This window comes from Diadema antillarum, unplaced genomic scaffold (assembly GCF_040938485.1).
Source record: "Diadema antillarum isolate AM-2024a unplaced genomic scaffold, OU_Dant_1.0 scf00000036, whole genome shotgun sequence".
Classification (NCBI taxonomy): Eukaryota; Metazoa; Echinodermata; class Echinoidea; order Diadematoida; family Diadematidae; genus Diadema; species Diadema antillarum.
The window spans coordinates 4,031,361-4,051,968 of NW_027270925.1; the positions used below are offsets into that span (position 1 = coordinate 4,031,361).

A 20,608-nucleotide genomic window follows, 5' to 3' on the forward strand; every position below is an offset into this window, starting at 1 on the left:
TAATATAACTTTTTTGCTGTTCTACCCTAATCAAGTTTTGAAGGACACTGATATTTTTATTATTATAGATGAAAATCAAGGTTGGTGATAGTAGTTGCATGATGATCTTGTTATCAATGTCTGAGCATGAAATTAAATATGGGTAGATGTAACTCCTGTATACTTATTTCATTCAATGTTAGATTAATGAATTACCCTATTCATTGGTCGCAACACAAGCAATTATCTCCTATCCTTCAACACTGCATGTCGTGAGTAAAATCTTTCATTCATTCAAGGGCTCCATGAGCAATTACGTCATTCATTCAGCACGAAATACGCAATCTTTGCCATTCAGGTAGCACAAACATGAGTAAACCAAGGATGTCATTGACTTTAACAACTGGACAAACCAAGCGTGTGGACACATTCCACAACAAAATAACCTTTGAGTTATCGTGACCACTGACCGATGTTTAATATGGAGCAAGCTCGGATACAGTCAAAGTCACCTTCACAATGGCAATATCTTTCCTTTTTTTTTCTTTTTTCATTTTTTAAACCACGTGATGTAAAACAAGCACTTATTCCCCCTATAATTGTAGTGTCAGTGACTCCCTAACCTTTCATTATCTACCACAGTCAATGAGCAAAATGTTATCAATCTATGTGAAGGGATCATATCGTTTTGGTTGAGACCTAATTTCAGGTTTCTAACATTTTTTGTTGAGATAATGAGAAACCTCTGATGAAATATGAAAGAGCATGTAATTCCATGAGGAATTCAACGTTTATTTGGTAAAAATTGGTTTTGAAATGGCCGAGATATCCAAAACAGAGCAATTCTGGTAAAGTGTGGGACCCACCTTTCATTACGATCGCTTTGATTTACTTTGTTTTTGGATGTTTCAGTCATTCCAAACCCGATTTTCATCAAATAAACTTTGAATTTCTCTTAAAATGGTATGCTCTGTACTATTTCATAAATTGTTTTCTTGGTATCTCGCAAAAATTTAAAAGCCCAAATCTCATCTCCACCAATACTGTACCAGGTACCATCCCTTAATCTTAATCAGCCCTCATTGATAGCACCATCATCATCACCTTCCTTGGTTTGAATCTGTTCACAGTGCGTTTAGAAATACGTATCATCGAAAAACCAGTGACTGTAACCCTTGGAGTACCAGTTCCAGGGGTATTCATGCTGGAGGTATGTTGGGAAATTCATAAGTTGCATCATTTAAGTGGGCATTTAAAGCAATACCACATAAACTATCAACAGAAAGCAGATGTTTCTATATCCATGATTTTTGCTGTGAGACGAAAACTTTGATGAGAAAACAAATACAGCGGAGCTGCTGTGGTTCAGTGGTTAAGACGGCAGACTCTCAGTTGTGGGGTTTCTGGTCCAATTCCATGTGCAGCAGCAGTAGTGGTACACACTTACCGAGGGCATTTCATCCTGGTTACTGCCACGTCTACGTCAGAGACAATTTTTTCTGCGCATTTTGAATGGGTTGACAATTGCACTGCGCAAATGTCTTGGAGCAGCAAAGCACGAACAATATCGACGTTTAGAGTAAAATGGGATTTCACTCAACAAAGACCTCAAATCATTCTACCCAATGAGATGTGTGCACGATGTACATGATGATGATGGTGATGATGATGATGTGTACATTAATCAGATGCCTATAAAAGAAGCCTGATAAAAAATAGCTTCCCATTTCTATTTACTTGATCTAATTGAGATGAACTCAGATGCTCTCCTACATACGTAACATCATAAATATATCTGACACAATGAAAAGAAACTGACTATCATCCAAACAATAGTTCTGCCTCTAACTCTACTTAAACCTTTCTTTCCATTGCAAAACCTATTGGAAGTTTAGTCTGAATCTGACGTAAGCTAGTCCAGAGCCCAATGATATTAAAAAGGACTGTACAGTACTGCTTGATGTGAGGATTCAGGTTTATAACATTTTTTTGTGAGATAATGAGAAACCTCCAATATGAAATATGAAAGCATGTAATTTCACAAAGGATTCAAGGTTTATTTGATGAAAATTGGCCTTGAAATGGCTGAGATATCCAAAAAAAGCGATCCTAATAAAATTGACAGGCCACGACTTCTATTAGGACCTCTTTGTTTTACATTGTTTTCAGATATCTCAGTCATTTCAAAACTGATTTTCATCACATAAACTTCGATTCCCCTTCAACAGAATTGTATGCTCTTTAACATTTCATAGAGTGGTTTCTAAATATCTCGCAAAACGTTGCACGATGAATCCTCCCCTCAACCAGTACTGTACAGTCCCTTTCAGTAGTACACTGGCACAGAGTCAAAATGATGGACAACAGAAGGACTTGGGCGACAGAGATCTTTCCTTCCAAGATACTGAGGAATGGAATTTATTGCATAACCACCCCAAGGGCTGAAGGGCAGACAGTGGGCTGGGGGTGAGTGAGCGTTTGATGTGGACGACATTAATGACCAAAGCAAATGACATTCCGTACATGATGGCCGATAACAGGCTCCCATTCTTGACAGTTACCGTATCTGTAACAAGGATATTGGCCAGTTTCCACATTGTTGGGATTCCCGATAGAAGTGGACCTATCTGAAATCAAACAGAAATTGACCATGGAGGTCTGAGAAGAAGCGCAGCTTTTTCTTTGTCCTGACATTCACGTCTCATTCTGCTGGGAGTGCTGCTTCAGTCACCCTTCACTTTGGGCAAAAAAGGAGAAAAATAGAGGATAAAAAGCGCAAGAATGTCCATGACTTTGGAGGGCTCCATCCTGAGATTTTTTGTTATTTATCGGAAGGGGGGTAGGGGATCCTTGATCCTTGACCATTAGTATTACTGTACTCTCGTACTGTCCCCTCCCTCAAAAAAAAAATGATAATAGAAATAACAATATATATAATAAAACAATAATAATAGAAAAAAGTAGAAAAGTAGAAAAAAAAAAGAGGATAAAAAGCGCAAAAAAAAAAACCAAACACATTCCATGGCTCCTGTACTGAATACTACGTTGCTGTCAACTGAACAACTGATCCTACTGTAATTCACTGTGCTTAACCTTCTTTTATGTAAAGCACAAAGACATGTGGGAAATAAATTCAAGCAGCACTATGTAATGTTCTGTCTTCAATGTCTTGCTTCACCTTGAACAATCGTGACCTGCACATATACTACAACATGAATACTAAATAAATTTTGATGTACTATTCAATACAACTTTCACTGACCTGTTTGAAATACAGCAGTCGTAAAGAATAAGCTTGATTAAAAAGAAAAAAGCTCTCATTTCCTATTAACTTGCTTTAATTGACATGAAGTTCACATGCTCTCATTTTTCATCTCATGTACATGTCATGCTGCCCAGTTGTCAGAAATCATGAATAAATATGATGTAATAGGTACTGATTCACATCAATTCTTGTTGGGCACGTAGGTTGCGTAACAAATTTGAGATAGGCAGCAAAAAGTTTGTTCACGCTGCAGTGACAGATCAAATCAAGATTTCTCTGGCAGTAAGAACAATGCAGGAGCAATAACGGGAACCTAAGACAAATGTCAATATGTGCTGGGCAGAGATAACTTTGAACTGTTGAGAGGATCACACCGTTCTGCACAGTCATCTCTGCTCGACCCTTCTAGAGACTGTCTTGTGCTCTCAAGACTGGACGGACCGTTACAGACTGCCGTCACACAGAATTGGGCCGGGTTGCAAGGGGTATTGAAACGGTAAAGTCATAATTCACGTGATGCATGTCCTAATTTTTCTTCTCCTTTTTTTTTCCTGATAACCATTCTTTGATGGCATTATTTCCTTGCCAGTTCCGCAAAATATTTGTATTTCAAAATATTTTACAGAATATTCCAGATGCAAACATTTTTTTTTTTTGACAGACAAGAATGAAAGTCATGATCTCCAAATTTAGTTTGATTGCATACTTATCTCAATTAGTAATTTTGTGTTGTGATGACCTAGGGTCTTTTCAAAAAACAGTAATTATAGGCTTTCATTGGTATTGAACACAAGTGCATTTTATGTCAATCTACTCATTATTACGATGCAATGAGCATTGTTTACCAGCTGAAAGATATATAATGTGATTTCCACAGCAAGAGATGAAATGTAGTTCATCACATCACAAAGGAAAAAGAAAAAGAATAAAGAATCATAAACACTTGCATGATATCAAGTACGAGGACACATATCCCACATATATTTTTTGTCACTTTACAGCAAAGATTTTACATGGCAGTGTAGAATAAAAATGAAATTGGGGCTCATCTGTACATTTTCCATTTTTGTCATTACACTACTTTTGTGACCCTAAAATTATCCCAGCACAAACAAAACCTCTGATAATATGCACCAAAGAAACTTATTTCTTCATTTTTTCTTTGTGTCTTCCCTGCTCCAATCTTGCTTTTTTTCTTGACACAAATGATCCTGCTACTATATGGTCAGATAGGTTTATATTGTGATTGACTCGGAATTAGTGAACAAACAAAATTAAGGTGTCAGGTCGCGGCCGACTTTTAGCTTGATGCTTGCGAGCAAATGGGGGTAAATCAGCATTACTGGGCCTCAGAAACTGGGTTGCTTGGCATGACCTTTTGAATTCCTCTTCATTATCATTCATGACTGTTAAAGAATAAATCAGAGTGAATTACCACAGGCATGCTGTCTGTGCATGACAATACAATCATTCAGTTTAAATGAAAACCAAAATAAAACAAAAAGCAAAAGAGCAATCTCTTACTCTTCCCTCCATATTTTCCTCTGAGGGCTATTTCTGTGTCTTTACTTGAAAACTGTCATAACAACATGTGACTTCCTGCTATATTCCTTTCTTCCTGTATTTTTTCATATGCCTGAATGTTAGCACAAGGGTAATTGGGCTGGTTAGTAGGGGTGAATCACTGCTCATTTCTTCAAATATAAATATTTTTTCAGTTGTTCTGTTGTTGTTGGTTTCCTTTTTTTGGGGGGGGGGGTCAGGATGATCACAAGACAAAGATAGAACTCAAGGCAACAAACTGCACTCGTTCTTTGTTCAAACTGTAAAGTCAAAATCATGCACATGGAAGGCCCTGTGAAAGTGATATGACATGAACCCTTAGCACGATGGCAGCTGCAAATCCTGCTATTGGGAGTGAGAGTGCAGGTACAATTGTACTCTCGCATAATGACATCAACAGAAGGATGAAATATTGTATGTCAAACACATAAATACACATCCATAGGAAGGATGTCAGTCCTAGTCTTGAAATAAAATAGGAAAACCACAGAAAAAAAAATGAGGCTAAATGACAAAGAGGTATCTATGATGAGCCAATGAGTAAAGTTTGGTGCTAGTACTGGTGCTATCTCAACACTAACACTGGCAATAAAACCGAACTTGAAATCGGTCAGTGTTGGAAGGTTGACCTAAAAAATTATGACGTATTTCAGGTAGGTGGTGTTGGACCCGGTGTTAAATGTAGTCTGCTGAACAGAGCTCCACCAATGTGTTGGCGATTTACATGCTTTTTCCCCCACTGGCTAACAGTAGCCTCTAGGGATCACGATCTTTATAATTTCAAGTTCGGTGCTGGTGTTAGTGTTGCTTTTCAAGATCCACATTCAAGTCCATAAGTAGATGTACATTGTACGTTATACGTGCAAAGTCTTTGCTAATGCAATGATCACCAATGTAACATACATGAACACTCTAGACACAGCAACATAAATCTGAGCCTGGGAGCACAATTATGATCATTGTATCTTGGAGAAGATTTGAAATTTGTGGCATTTTAATCCATCTTCCTCATTATCTATCTAAACTAAGCAGTCATGATTACATCTTTTCATATTTGACTTTAACTTTGTGCCATCCCCTCTTTTGGTCACATGCAATTCCTGTGGACTTTGAAGTAGGTTTGATGCAAACACCAGTGTTGGGATTTTGATCAGTATCACTTGCATTCATCTGACCATTGGTGTTGGAGCTCAACTTAAGGCAGATATTTAGGAGATACATGCAGCACTAGCACTAGAGCTTTCCTCAGTTTTCACATCTACAAATTACCACACACACAAAAAAAATGGACTACGAGATAGTGTACTTGTAGAGTATACAAAATATGGTTTTCATTTAGAAAAGTATGATTAAAGGAGCAGCTAGCAAACCAGTGCCAAGTAGCCAAAATTCCCACTGACCAATATGAAGTAAAGGGGAAAGGCTGTATTTGGGCCTCCCTCACTTTTGCTGGCCTAACAGAGCTAATTCCACGGAGTTGAAACACACACCAACAACCACAATCTAGAAATGCATCCTCAACAAGAGATGGCGCTGTTGCACTGTTGGTGCTGTCTCACTGCTATCCACAATGCGACTGAGATTGTGAGGATGCACTACAGATAATATTTGCCAATAAAAACAGCTAAGCAAACATCATAAAAAACCCAAACATTGGCCACAGAACTAGTGACAACAACAGGCATAGTTAGGCCCAAAGCAAATTTGAACAGCAATAGCATTCTTTACTGTCAGTCAGCAATATTTACTGAGGCAAATTAAAGGTAAGAATATTTATCCATTCTTCCATCGATAAGCTTAAATTATGACAGTACACCATTTTTTATTTCTTTTTATTGCAACTATTTTACTCACACAATATGTATAGCAAGGAGACATCAAGGCTTTCACACTTTCTCTGATATATGGAAACATAAATGTACATAGGCATTCAAGCCTTAAGAAAAACAACCAAATGGGCTGTACATGAAGAGTAGACTACAGTAGGTTGTGGTGCAGATCATGAAAAAAAAGAAGTCACTGACCACTCAATATCTGAGAAAATAATGGTCTGCATGCACTCACACTCAAAGTACAAGCATTCACCCACCATGATTTTATTTTTGTTTTGCTGATGTGTATAAATATGAGTCAGAAATACGAAATATGATACATGTATTTTACAGAAAAGAAAACATACTGTGATATAACTATCCGAATCAGGAGTACGGGGTAGCGGACAAAAACGTACACACACAAACTCACAGCCACATACACAAATAGATAACAAGAGATGTATTGTTAATCAAACTTTATATGAAAGTCTGAAAAAAAAACACAGCCAACCTCAGATTTTTCCCTCACCTCAAAATAGTGTTCCCGAAGTGCTCTCTCTGCTCTTTGGTTGCCCGTGGCAACTCGAAGCTGGTGTTGAGCATGAGTTCGGTGACCCAACCAGAGAACTTGGTGAAGGAGTGCTTGTTGAGTGAGAAGAGGACGTCGGCTACATTGTCGACCATGTTCCTTGGCGCCCCGCCCGAAATAGCCTGTGATGCATGAATGATGAGGATGGAAGGTGTGACTGTGCAAAATTATGACAAACAACAATACGGTGCATTCCCATTGTAATGATCATGGTTGTGACAAAATTTTGTAACAACAAAGTAAAAATTCAGGCCCCAAAAGTATTTAGTTTACTTTGTATACTTCATTTGCTTGGCTACTACACAATTTTGATATAATGAAAGAACTAGAAATGTCGCTATGGCGACTGATGCCTCTGCCATAATGCATAATTCTCCCAATAGGTGTATAGTACAATGTCTTCACAATGTGTGATGACAGTTTCACATAACTGCAAAATATTGAAATGACAGGTTTGTCAGAAATATCTAGAATGTTCACTTTCCTTGAACTGGGTTTGCAATAATTGTCTAAGAGTGCATGTACAGTAGCTGTACACATATTTGGGCAACTGAGGATTTTTACTTGACTTCTGACCGACCCTTTTATAAGTTTATGCATTGAGGTATGAAGAAAGAGTGTAATTACAGTGCAAAATTTTTTTTTTTCATTCAAATCTGGCCTTTGACCCTTAACCTTTGACCTTCTGGCTGGAAATTTCCCAGAGAATCTCCATTAGGTAATACATGTATATATTAAGTTTTAAAACTAATAATGCAAGCATTGCATATACTAGTATATGAGGGAAATAGTAAAAGTTTGAGGAGTTGACCTTGACCTTTGACCCCATGACTATTGACCCATGACCCCTAAGTTCCCTAGATAATCCCTGCCAGTCAGTACATGCGTATGTACCAAGTTCCATGAAAATACATTGAACCATTTGCGAGAAAAGTGAAATTGTAACATTTTTACCTAACCTTTGACCTTTTGACCTTTGACCTTATGACATAAAACTCTCTCTGGAGAATCTTTACACAGTAGTACATGTCTACACTAAGTTTCAAGAAAATACCTTTGGGCATTGCATAGATATGGGGGAAATAGCAACATTTTTGGCATTTGACCTTGACCTTTTGACCTTTTCCCAAAGTCACGAAAATCTACTCAACTAATTGCCCCATCATACATCATCCTTGGACCAAGTTTGGTGAAAGCTGCTTCATCCGGTTTCGAGTTATCACGTAAACAGATAAATTTTAGGATTTGACCTTGATCTTTGACCTTTGACCTCTGTCTGATTTCACTAAAAAACTAATCAAGTAATTGTCCCATCATACATCATCCTTGGACGAAGTTTGGTGAAATTTGCTCGATCCAGTCTTGAGTTATCGCGTAAACAAATACAATTTCATGATTTGACCTTGACTTTTGACCTTTGGCCTTTGGCCGATTTCACCCAAAATCTAATTAAGTAATTGCCTTATCATACTTTATACTTGGACCAAGTTTGGTAAAATTCCAGTCAATATTACTCAAGTAATAGCGTAAACGAATGCGGACGGACGTACGGAGCGACGGACGTATGGACGGACGGACAGCCCGCAAACATAATGCCTCCGGCACCACTTTGTGGCGGAGGCATAACAAGTTCTGCTAGCCTCCAGGACTTTGATATAATGGGAGTGACCTTTACAGACATGTTTTCTGATTCCCAAAGACGTAAGAAATGGGGTGTACTGCTGTATACATCATATGTTCTACAGAATTTATTTATCATAATCATCTCTCGTTTTTGAAAATTTTGCAAGTCGGGTGCTGTTCACAAATTTAACAGTGCACAAAATTATGAGCCCTGAACCTGGCATGAATGCAACATGCACATGTACACTTTTCTCTCCACTGCTGTACTCCATAATCACAAATCTAAGCATTCATGAAATTGGTGAGAAGTCTCTCATCACTTAAAATTAGAAAATGTAAGGCATACACACTAACACTATTCCCAATGTGCATAATATTATAGAATAATGAATCTTTGACGGGGAAGATGTAACTCCAAGTTTTGCTTGATGGAGTCTAGTGATACTGAATTCCACTCTTGTAGAAGTCAAATTCCTCCTACAGTTGTGTGTACTTGCAAATACATTATCCCCTAAACTTATCTCTATTTTGTATACTTGCAAGATTTACATCTTAGTTATTACACAAAACTGTAAAAGCAAGATGTATTTTCGCTGCATGAAAATTTTGCGAATTCGAGCCGACGGTGACGAAAATTTTGCAAATTGGAGCCGACGGTGTTCAATGCATATACTGTAAACAGGAACTCTTGTGTGCATTTTAATGTCGAAAATCTTGGCTTCAAATTTCTGGTTTTACAGTAATGCGCTTCTATTACTGGCCATATTATAGCAATATATGATATCAATAAAGTTACACTGGCTTTTTAATAGTCAATGAAGATACCCAAGGAAAGGAGTAATCCTGGGAATCTGTAGCAACTAAAGAGAGAAAACAGAAGAGAAGAGGAATCAGTTTGGGACAAATGAATGCTATCTTTACAAGAAAAAAGGAGGAGGAAAGAGTGAAAGAAAAAAGAAAGATACACAAGCAGATAATTGAGAAATATGCAGTAATGCCTGATAAGCTCCATGAGCTTTGCTCCTGTCTATGTGACAATTCTCGCTATCGCCAATGACGTAAAAAGTACCCGGATGTGGCTTTTTCGTCAAGATTTAGTGCACTTGGTAGCAAGGGCACTTCCGGCGCGGGTCATAATTTGCACAACGCTAGCGTGCGCGTACGTGTACCTTACCTATAGCGCAGCGCCGATCACGGATACTAGTACAGTAGGCCGTTGTACCGCCCGAGCCAGCGAGTGGCCAGGCCTGTCATACTCGTACACTGTAGTCCCCGCCGCCGGCGGCCGGCCTTGCATTAGCATGCACCACTGCTGCACCCTAGGCCCTGCGCATAAGCTAACACATACCGGTACGGCGTACATCACAGATCAGTCATCTCTGCATACCCTGAAAATATGCTGGAAAATATTCACCCACCTGGATATACAGTATATCGTCATGGAATGCCCATCTTTTTTTTAAATTTGTTCTCTGTCGAAATGTCGCGAACACAATCGGGAACGAACAGTGATCTCGAACTTATCCTGGCTCCGAAGCAATTTCTTCCAAGTAAGTACGTACAATGTACGTAGGCACTTTAGGCCTACTACCTAGTGCTACTATAATATTACCACTACTAGTAAGTCGCGCGTGCATGTACTGCGCTGTGGAGTCACCCGCAAACTTCACCCACGCGGCCACGTCACGTCTCGCATGCCAGTAAGGGTCCTATTTCTGCAGATTTTTTTCATTTATTGTCGTGCGAACAACACATGGCAGCTTCGCAGCAACAACCAATAGTCGTATTAACAGCAATTTCTTAAGAATGGAGAATTTTCAAATCATATTAAAGCTGTAATTCAAGTCGAGAAAACCGGAAGTACACGTAGAATACAGTCGGTTGTGTGTGTAAATAGCATTAGTCACGTATCACGCGCGTACGAACGGAAGTGACTTTGCTACCGGACTATCCCATAATGCACCGTAAATGACGCTTAAATCAACATCCGGGTACTTTTTACGTCATTGGCGATAGCGAGAATTGCTCCAACGGAATATCTGCACGCTAAGCCAAACATAAATTTCACCTACAAGCATAATCCCCCAAACATAATCTTTAACCCTCACATCAAACAAAACCTAGAACCCCATTTATCACACCCCTAAACCCTAAGTGCTGGGAGAAAATAAGACCAGAGCAATTGTTGCAGAATCAAATGTTGCGTCAACGCCTGACTACCTGGTAGTCTAAGCTATTCAGGTATCACTACCGCCATACACTGTGTATCACAAAATCAACAAGTTGCATGCACTAGTTTCGCATTAGAACTCATAATGGTTGAAATGGGATAACCTAGCAAATCCTTTTATAAATATATATATACATATATATATATATATATATATATATATATATATATATGTATATATATCATTATTATAATTATTATTATCATTATTATTCTTAAAAGAGCAATTCTTCTTCTACATAATTTAAAGTTTTGGATCATAAAACCAATGGCAACTTGTGTTTTTTGCAGTTTTTCTAGAACACATTTTTTTTTTTAAAGAATAGTGTGATTAGGTATTCCAGTCTACCTAGGAGCCCCCTGTTCGTTTCTTAAAAACCCTTTTCACTTTCAACTCTCATCACATTTGAAAGGATGATGCTCCTGCTTTGAAAATTAGTATCAGTCATGAATAGAATGTTTTGACAGACCGTGCAAAATTTCAGCTTAATGTCAAAATCCCTTCTCTGTGGTTGCTATAGAGTTTTAATTCCTACTTTTGCCCCATTCACTGCACAGAGCATACACCTTGGTGAAATTGAAAAGCACTTGAATAGACTCTTAAACTTCAAAGCCTCTTTTCCAGTGTGTAAGTTCTTTCCAGGAAAGGACATTTTTTTTTTTGTATAGAGCTATACATCATTTCAAAGCTTAACCCTAAAAAGACTGGGGGGGGGGGGCCTAAAAGGCCCCCCCCTCGACATTTCGCGCGATTACTCAGCAACACGCAATGCTCTCGCCGCGATGCTCTATGACTTTTTTCTTTCGAGTTTCCTGCACATTTTGACACCAAATTTGTGACGCCCGGGGGTACGGTTCTGAAGTTACATAACTTTTTGTACATGCACGTGAGACCGAAAATGGCTCAAAAATGTGATTTTGTGTACAAAGTCAATACAAATTGAGTTGTATCACATGGTTCATATAAATATGCTTATTTTTACTCTCAATGGCTAAAATCAATTTGTTTTAGAAGTATTATGCTTCAAAAAGGGTCTGCCACAAATTTTGCTGAAAAAAACAACGAAAACAAAAAAAAACAAAGAAATACATAAGAAATTCATAAAACAATAAAATAGATAAGAAATTAATTTTGATACCGAATTTTTTTCAAGTACATTTGCTAAGAATGCCACAAAGAATATCTAGACAAAAAATGAGCACTTTTGGAGCTCTATTTACTGATTTAGATCAAAAAGTCTGATTTCTCGCATAAATTAGCATAATTAATCAAAATAAAATAAAAGAAGACTATTTTGGAAAATTTAAATATACGATCTTATAGATTACATCGCACACTACCATTGTGCAAATTTCCGCGGCGATCGCGCGATCCACGGCCGAGATCTTAAGGGGGGCCCTTTGGGCCCCCCCCCAGTCTTTCGAGCTACCAAAATAGCCCAGTCTTTTTAGGGTTAAGAGTCTGCTCAGTCGGAATCTGCCCAAAAGTAGAAAATCCATGTCTAGCAACTTTTCTTGGAGTTGTGATGTATGGTTACATACATTGCATCATGTTTCCATTGTCCTATTCACAAGACAGTATTAAGACTGCCCAACACATTTGTTCATCACAATTGAGACAAGACAAAAAGAAGAAGAAGACGAAGAAGAAGAAGAAGAAGAAGAAGAAGAAGAAGAAGAAGAAGAAGAAGAAGACGACGACGACGACGACGACGATGAATACGACGAGGACGAAGAAGAAGAAGAAGAAGAAGAAGAAAGACAGAGGACAGAAAGAGGGATTTTTTTTTTTCTATTCTGCAGATCCAGGCTATGAGAATTTGTAGATGATAGTATGCACTACATATTCAACTCCTATCTGCTTAAGAGTAGCATGCAGCATCTCTTCTTTCATTAACACTTCCTGTGCCAAGGACTTTGGACAGTGTGTATCATGCTAAGTAGTTTTCTGTGCCAATCAGCACTCAAGGCACACAAATAAGGCTTAAACAAAGACAATCTGTATCACATAATCAACTACAGTGAAGCACAAATGAGACTAAAATCCCAGGACAAACTACAGTACAGCTTCCATTCTCCGTGAAATATGCCCAAGGCATTCAAGATTACAAGTTCTAGACCACTAGGTACTACATCTAAGATAAATTGGACAATGTCTTTTTCATACACCTCATTGCAAAATTGTTCAGTTGAGATAGGAATATCAAAAACTAAATATGAGAAAGATATCTGCCAAATTCAAAGACATCTTTTCTGAAATCAGGATGAGGTTGCCCTCATCCACCCGGTGTGCCTGGTGCATCTGTTTTCTTCCCTGATCATTTTCTCCAATAATTCCGGGCATGTACCCAATCCTCACGGCGACCCGCACGTGTCGTCGTGTATGAATGTGATTCGTTGACACATTTCACACGTGATACCGCAACCTTGGTGCTGGAATCTGGGCCAGCCATATCTCGAAACAACATGAGCAAACTTTGCACAGGGAGGGTTGGGAAGGTTTTGCTGTTTTTGTTGGTGTTGTTGTTGTTTTTTAAATCACTCCTGCGAATAACCTTCTTGTGTCATTCTCCTCAGGGAATGACATGAACACAGTTCCTGAACATTGCAAGCTACATATTTGTGGACGGCTGTGGAGTTTTCGAAAATCCATTAATGGAATCATATTTCACTAAGTGTGGTATTGGTGAATCACTTTATATACATATGTGGCATATTTGCCACTGTTTGAGGGCCAAAGGAAGTGGCGAAAAACCTTTGAATTATTCAATAGTGATTAACAGTCCAAGGGATGTCATCTCTTTACTAACTAGTGCAGCGTGTTTCTGTCTTCATCACCGTGGGTGATTCTGTGTCACTTTCACGTTTTGGTCAAATGATACATGAATAAAAGCCTCCTGAAAGATCAGCAAAGCTTTTTTTTTCCAAATGGTTTCAGCTTTTAGAAAAGAAAAACACAAAAAAGTGGCACTTATATTTCTGAACCTGAAAAGGGGGGGGGGGGGGGGGCAACCAGTATTACTGGTTCTGGACACATCTGTCGAGTGCAAATGACTAGTATATGGGATGGTGCACCTGTTCACCAGCACACACATATTTTGCTAGAAATAGTTTCTTGCACATGAAGAACAATCACACTCTTTGCAGAAACATCAATCAGGTTTTTAACTATTCTTTTCTTGTCTTTTGTCCTAATTGTAGTTCCCTCTGTTCCTTTGATCACAACTTGAGGGTTTACTTTACACGGTGGTATCAAGCAGCTATCTAGATACACATCAACTGGGATGTGATAGGGATTCTAAAAATTGGCCTCCTGCCTTGCATTCTGTTGACCCTTGGAACATGAGGCGAAGTCGAATGTAAACTTGGATTTAACGATCCTGTTCTTTTTTATCTCGGGGAGAGAAATTCTGTTGAGACTTGTCAGCAGGGTCTTTGTGGACATTTCTTGCCATATAAAGGGGCAGAAGGAAGCAAGTGACAAAGTGCAAATTCTTGTAATTGAGACCAATGAATCTATAATGTAATCTAGCATTAGTGCAGTCTTATACAGGCCTTGATTAGCCATCTCTCAATATTAAACGCTGTGTGCTTCTTCTCAAATCCTTGGAATCCAGCGAGAACATGCCAAGTCCTGGTTTGGATGGTTTGTCACTTACTTCCTTTTGCTACAGTAAGGCTGTATTTAGCTTTGCAAGATTTTGAGTTTTCTCCTGTGGGGGGTACATTGTATGAATTTGTTAATCTACACCACAACAAGATATTCCTGTCAGCTTACAAAACTTGGTTTTGTTTCCCATCATACCATATCTCCTTAAACCTCATCGCCCGCTGCTCGCTATCATAATGTGACGGTTTCATGTGACCAACACGCTAGCACAGCATATCTTGTTCTCTGGCATTGCGCCATAGTATCTGTGCCACAAAGGGGGGGGGGGGAGAAGAAAAAAAAATTATCACACAGCACTTTCAGCGGCACGCACTGAAGGAGAGATAAACGGCATGGTCAAACTTCAAGAGCGTGTGCTGCAATATCAGATAAAGTGACACATACAGAAATTATTCATCCTTGATCTGTCAAACAATTCAATCCACAATTGATTACCTTTATCTTGTTACCTAAGGACTAACTTGTATGCAGAAAAAAAAAATGATAACACAGAACACATCTGAGGCTACCGCTATATGAAATATCTGATAACCTGCAAAGTACATGATGGGAGGGCTATTAAAGACAAAGCTCCCTCTTTTTTAATCAATCTTGATTTGAAATAATTTCGGCAATAAATGTGTGTAAAAATGATAATACTCATTATGCTTTACAAAATTAACATAAATCATACAATTGAATTCTCTCATTGTATACAACTGGTGGATATTTCGCAAGATTTGAACAAATACTGCTCAAACAAAGCCCCAATGTCACTGAAAAATCTGTAATAGATGTCACGGAATACTACCATGTAAATCATACTACTAAATACATATAAAAATATATCAAGTTCAAGCAAAAATTTCTATCTAAAGTGAAGGATATGATTCTTACTTGATTAATCTAAGAATGCTCTAGGAGCTAAATGAGCTGCTATGCATGACTTTTCCGCAAATACTAGGTTAGAGATGACAGTGCAAACTTAAGTTACGTTATCTAATCCTATATCAAAGGCTCCTCAATGACAAAGTTCAGATATTGCCTTTGGTGATGAGTATACAATATTTTCTCAAAGTCGTGTACTTTTCTAGTTCACATTGTACTTCCTTCACTCTGGATTGTGATCATTTTGATAGCGTAATATCTACACATATCTTTTTGTTGTTATATAATTTTGGGTAGATGACAGGACAGACCAATATGTTGTCTCTTACAGAATCTTTGCAAACATCAACCAAGCCACCTAGCCCACAAAAATCCCCTAATTCTGTGACAATGTAAACATAGCAATGGTGAAAATCCAAACAGAAACACTTAACAACTGCACTGAAGATTCCTCCTTTCCGAATTCCCCTCTTGTGGAAAGGTGATGTAACTATCAACTGTGCTGAAAATTCCCTGGCATAACTTCACGGTGGTTTGTGTTAAACAGGTTTTGATATGATACAATGGTTCTTGTTTTCTTTCATTGTCAATAACAGTGGAGTGCACAAGACTAACCAATAATTGGAACACCCAGGCACTCTTCAATTATTCCATTTATCATGCAGACACTAAATACTTGCACACCCACATTAAAATTCAGTATCTCTATCTGTTCATCTACAGATGTTGTATTTATCAATTCATCTGTCTGTAAGTCTGTCTATTTGCATGTACAAAAATATAAATGAATAAAACAAAATTAACATGTGTGTATGGCAAGAGACAATGAGAGACGGAGGTAAGTTGATGCATCCATACATGTCATAAACATACTCAAAGGAATGAATCTCGTAGTTACCCAACTCTGATTCATTCATTAATAGGTGACAGATGCATGTCAGCGGGATAGCTGAGGAGGCAGTAAATATCATTGTGTATGGGCCCTTTTCCCTCTGATATGCTGGGGTACATCTGCCAATACTTTGTCAACATTCATGGACTGGGCGTGGTCAAGGGATAGGAGATGGTGTACATACCTTCAGCATCAACTCTACGAGGGTCTTCCCGTGCTGTGTCAAGACCTCCCCTGCCCCAGGCAGCGTCTCATTCTGGGAAACAAAGTTACTCTGGAGGGGAAAAAAAAAGAGGGAAAAAAAGAAAGCGGAAAAGAATACAAATCGTAAAACCAGCATAAACATATTAAAACTGTGACTCATGGAAAAAAGGAGAAATTGGGACTTATTTCATGTATAGTTGGACTGATGTTGCGATAAGAATACTCACAATTTTAACATACACACATAATATATATTTCTCTTGCAATATGTAACAATATCTAATGTTTGCACTTATATGTTACCATTAATATCATTGTACTTAATTTCACTGTCTCTGACATATGAAACCAAAGAAATACTGATATAGATCAACATAAATTCATACTTGACTACTTGCTTAACTATATTTCTTGCTTCAAATCTATAGAATTGATGATATATTTAGGAGGGGAATAACAGCATTTTGTGTCATGTCAGAAAAAACAACAACAAAAATAAACTGTCAAGGAAAACCTAAAAGAGGAATCTAGCTCCACTCTGACACAAGGAAGCATGAACCAAAGAAAAACTCCTAAACAAAATAATGAGAGATTCTCCTCTTCTCTTTTTCTTCTCTCTTTGCAATTTCTTCTGTTTTGGAGATATCTCACTTTTCTTTTTCTTTTTTTTTCAAGACAGATAGATTTTCCTCTATTGTAGTTTTTTCCATGTAGCATCCCATCAATCATTTTCCAAGAGAATTTGATGGAGAAGTTTCAGGTTTTTGTCTCTTTCAAAACTTTTACCTTCTTGTGACATATAGACCCAAATGGCCCACTCTGCCTAGTACATAATACAAAGACTGAAAATTACAGCGAGTAAAAAGGGTATAAGACATACAAAGAACAGACAGCAGGCTTTCAGCGTCTGATGCTCGGGCAGCGTCACGGCAACCAGACCGCACTGGAAGATGGCCCCGAGGTTCAGCTCATCCAAGGTGAAAATTTTTGTGTGCTTCTTTAACAACTGGTAAAACAAAAAAGTGGAGACAGAGAGAATAAAAGGAGAATTAAAAGAAACTGCCGATAAGTCAAAGTATTCAAGTCATTGTTGTATTAGTTTAATGATACTTTTACAAAACATTCACATGAAACTGGACCAACCCCCCCCCCAAAAAAAACATACTGCTAATGTTGAACATAGGCTTTGTACTTCATCATTTTCAAATTTCTCTGCTAGCCCCTCCAATCCCACTCTTCTCCCCTCCCCCCCCCCCCCCATGCAGAGAAAAATAGAAACAAAAAATTGTTACATACACTATTTTGACAGTACTGCAGCATACAACGGTGCATGAAGCAATTTTTACGAATGTTGCATTCAAAAGCATTATCTGTGAGGTAAAGTGGTGCTTAAATCCAATTTTTTTTTTCTTTCAACAGCTACTTGAAATGAATCTTATCATTCAGGACAATGTTCCTGACATTGACAATTTTTTAATCTAAAGGAAAACGAAGCAACATGGAACACAATATTGTGAAAAGTTAAGTGAAATATATTCAAGTGATAATTCAACATATAATGGGCTCTGCAGTAAATGAGCTAATATCACTTTTGTTATCATTGTCACTTTATTTTGCATTATTGTCAAATAACCCAATGATAATTTCCTTGAACTTCATTATGGTCTTGCAACTCACCCAGCCCCTTTAAGATCTGACAAAATGAAACTCTGAATTATTCATGTAAACACTCCAAAGGGCACTCGTTGAGGTAGCACAGGATGGCTCTCAAAACAAAACAACGCACCTACAAGTACAAGCCATGTCGTCAAGCACGTGTCACCAACGCACGTGGGGTTGAGTTAAACTCTAAACAAAAAAAGGGACTCTTGCCTATCACTACCATCGCACTCGAACCCCAATAATTGTGGGTCATCTATTTTGCCATTCTGATATCCAAAGAAACATGCAAAGCTCAAGGAGAAGATCTGCGGTTCAAAATTTGCCACTTGAAGCCAGAATGAGAAAACAGGTAATGCAAAACAAAGTCTTGTTCAAATTAATAAAAAGAGGACTCAATGAAACTCTCTTGTGTCTAACTGGAAAATTACCTTACAAAATTTAGGGGGTCGTTGCAATATAGTGCTAACCCACACTTTTTTGTCAAAATTGAGTCACATGTATTTTCATAATCCTTATCCTTCACTCTAACCTCTGTGAAAATATCATATTTGAATTCGACCAATAAGATGGTAAAAAATGCATGCATTCATGTTTTATTAATGTACAATGTATGGACTTTCCAAACATTCAACAGTGATTATCTCAAAATGACTATTGTGTGGGTTAGCACTATATTGAACCGACCTCCTCAATTATGAAATCAAATTTTATGGTTTTGCTTTGTTTTCATGGAAGGAAATAATATAAAAAAATATAAACGGGTATACATACATTTACATATAAATACACATACATATACATTACATATACATTACATATATACATGTACATTTTTATGTACAAAAGCACATAAACTTTACACACATATAAAGAGAGATAACTAAATGAGATTTCCTTTCCACAACTGCACAGTATGTTGTGTCAGCAGTTGAGATATGAAACAACTTTCATTTGTTTTTTTCCACTGGTGAATCTTGAGGTCACCTCTGTCAAAACTGGATCCTTGCCAATTTGAAGAGATCAAAAGCAATCATATTCCCGTCTAACTAAATTGGCGGAAGGTCAGTTATTGTCACTGTCAGAATTATCAGTGTGAAGTGTTTTATTGTATCTACAGCGGTCGATTTGATGTAGAGCTATTGATGATAACAGCGGAACTCGAAGTCAATATCATTTAGCAATTAATCAATTATCAATGACAGTGTACTCCTGGAATCAGATAAGTTTTTCCTCAATTGTCAAGAGGCATGGAAAGTTACACGTGCACAAGAGTAAAATACAAAAATATTTACAAAAGCAGACAGACCTCATATCACTTCAGCTTCACAAAAGTACTGTACTTTATACCTCTTCATCCATAAATCTTTCATATCTCTCCGTCATAATCATGAGCTAGCCTTCTATCCCCCCTGCTCACTGTCTATTCAAGTACATAATTATTGTAGGCTACATGTGGATTATTTTGCGGAGTGGAAATTGCCTGAAAACATTGTGAAATTGTAAATGCTCAAATACTATGTTGGCAAACATCAAAATAAGTACAGAATTACTCTCATTTGCATGACTACAAGCATGTGGAGTCCAGTCTGAGTTGGCCCTTAGTATCAAAAAAAGTTTAAAAATCACACACAGTTACACTTTTACAACACAATTTTCATGTATCTTCTGCACATGTACACATGTCATTAAGTGTTTGCATTCCTAAATCAATCAATCAATCTAAGTAGCCATTCATCTATCAATCGAGGTATACATTATCTCTATTCATTGTACTCTCTTATTCTCACTTCCTTTCCCTGTCTCTATCTACTATCTGTCTATCTATGATATATCTTTATATATTTATCTGCCTATTTATTGGTCTATCTCTCTTGTCTGTAAGTTTTCATTAATCTATCTATATATCTCTCTATCTACCTAATCATCAATCTATTTATATTTCTGAATGTACACTTATCAATCAATCAATCAATCAATCAATCAATCAATCAATCAATCAATCAATCAATCAATCAATCAATCAATCAATCAATCTATCTATCTATCTATCTATCTATATATCTAACTAGTTATCAATCTTTTAATATTTCTGGATGCATGCATGCTTATCAACCTATTTATCAATCTATCCATCTACCTAGTTATCAATCTATCTATATTTTTGGATGTATGCTTATCAATCTATCTATCTACCTATCCATCAATCTATCTATCTACCCAGTTATCAATCTATTTACATTTTCTGGATGT

General features: G+C 37.6%; 1 protein-coding gene across 1 annotated transcript in view; it reads right to left on the bottom strand.

Moving 5' to 3' along the window:
• The window catches only part of LOC139708346 (importin-13-like), a 107,808-nt gene that overhangs the window by 43,956 nt on the left and 43,244 nt on the right, over positions 1 to 20,608 (bottom strand). The window contains 3 exon segments of the mRNA XM_071620307.1: positions 7,151 to 7,332; positions 16,677 to 16,766; positions 17,577 to 17,702. Of these exon segments, the coding sequence (XP_071476408.1) occupies positions 7,151 to 7,332; positions 16,677 to 16,766; positions 17,577 to 17,702 (398 nt within the window).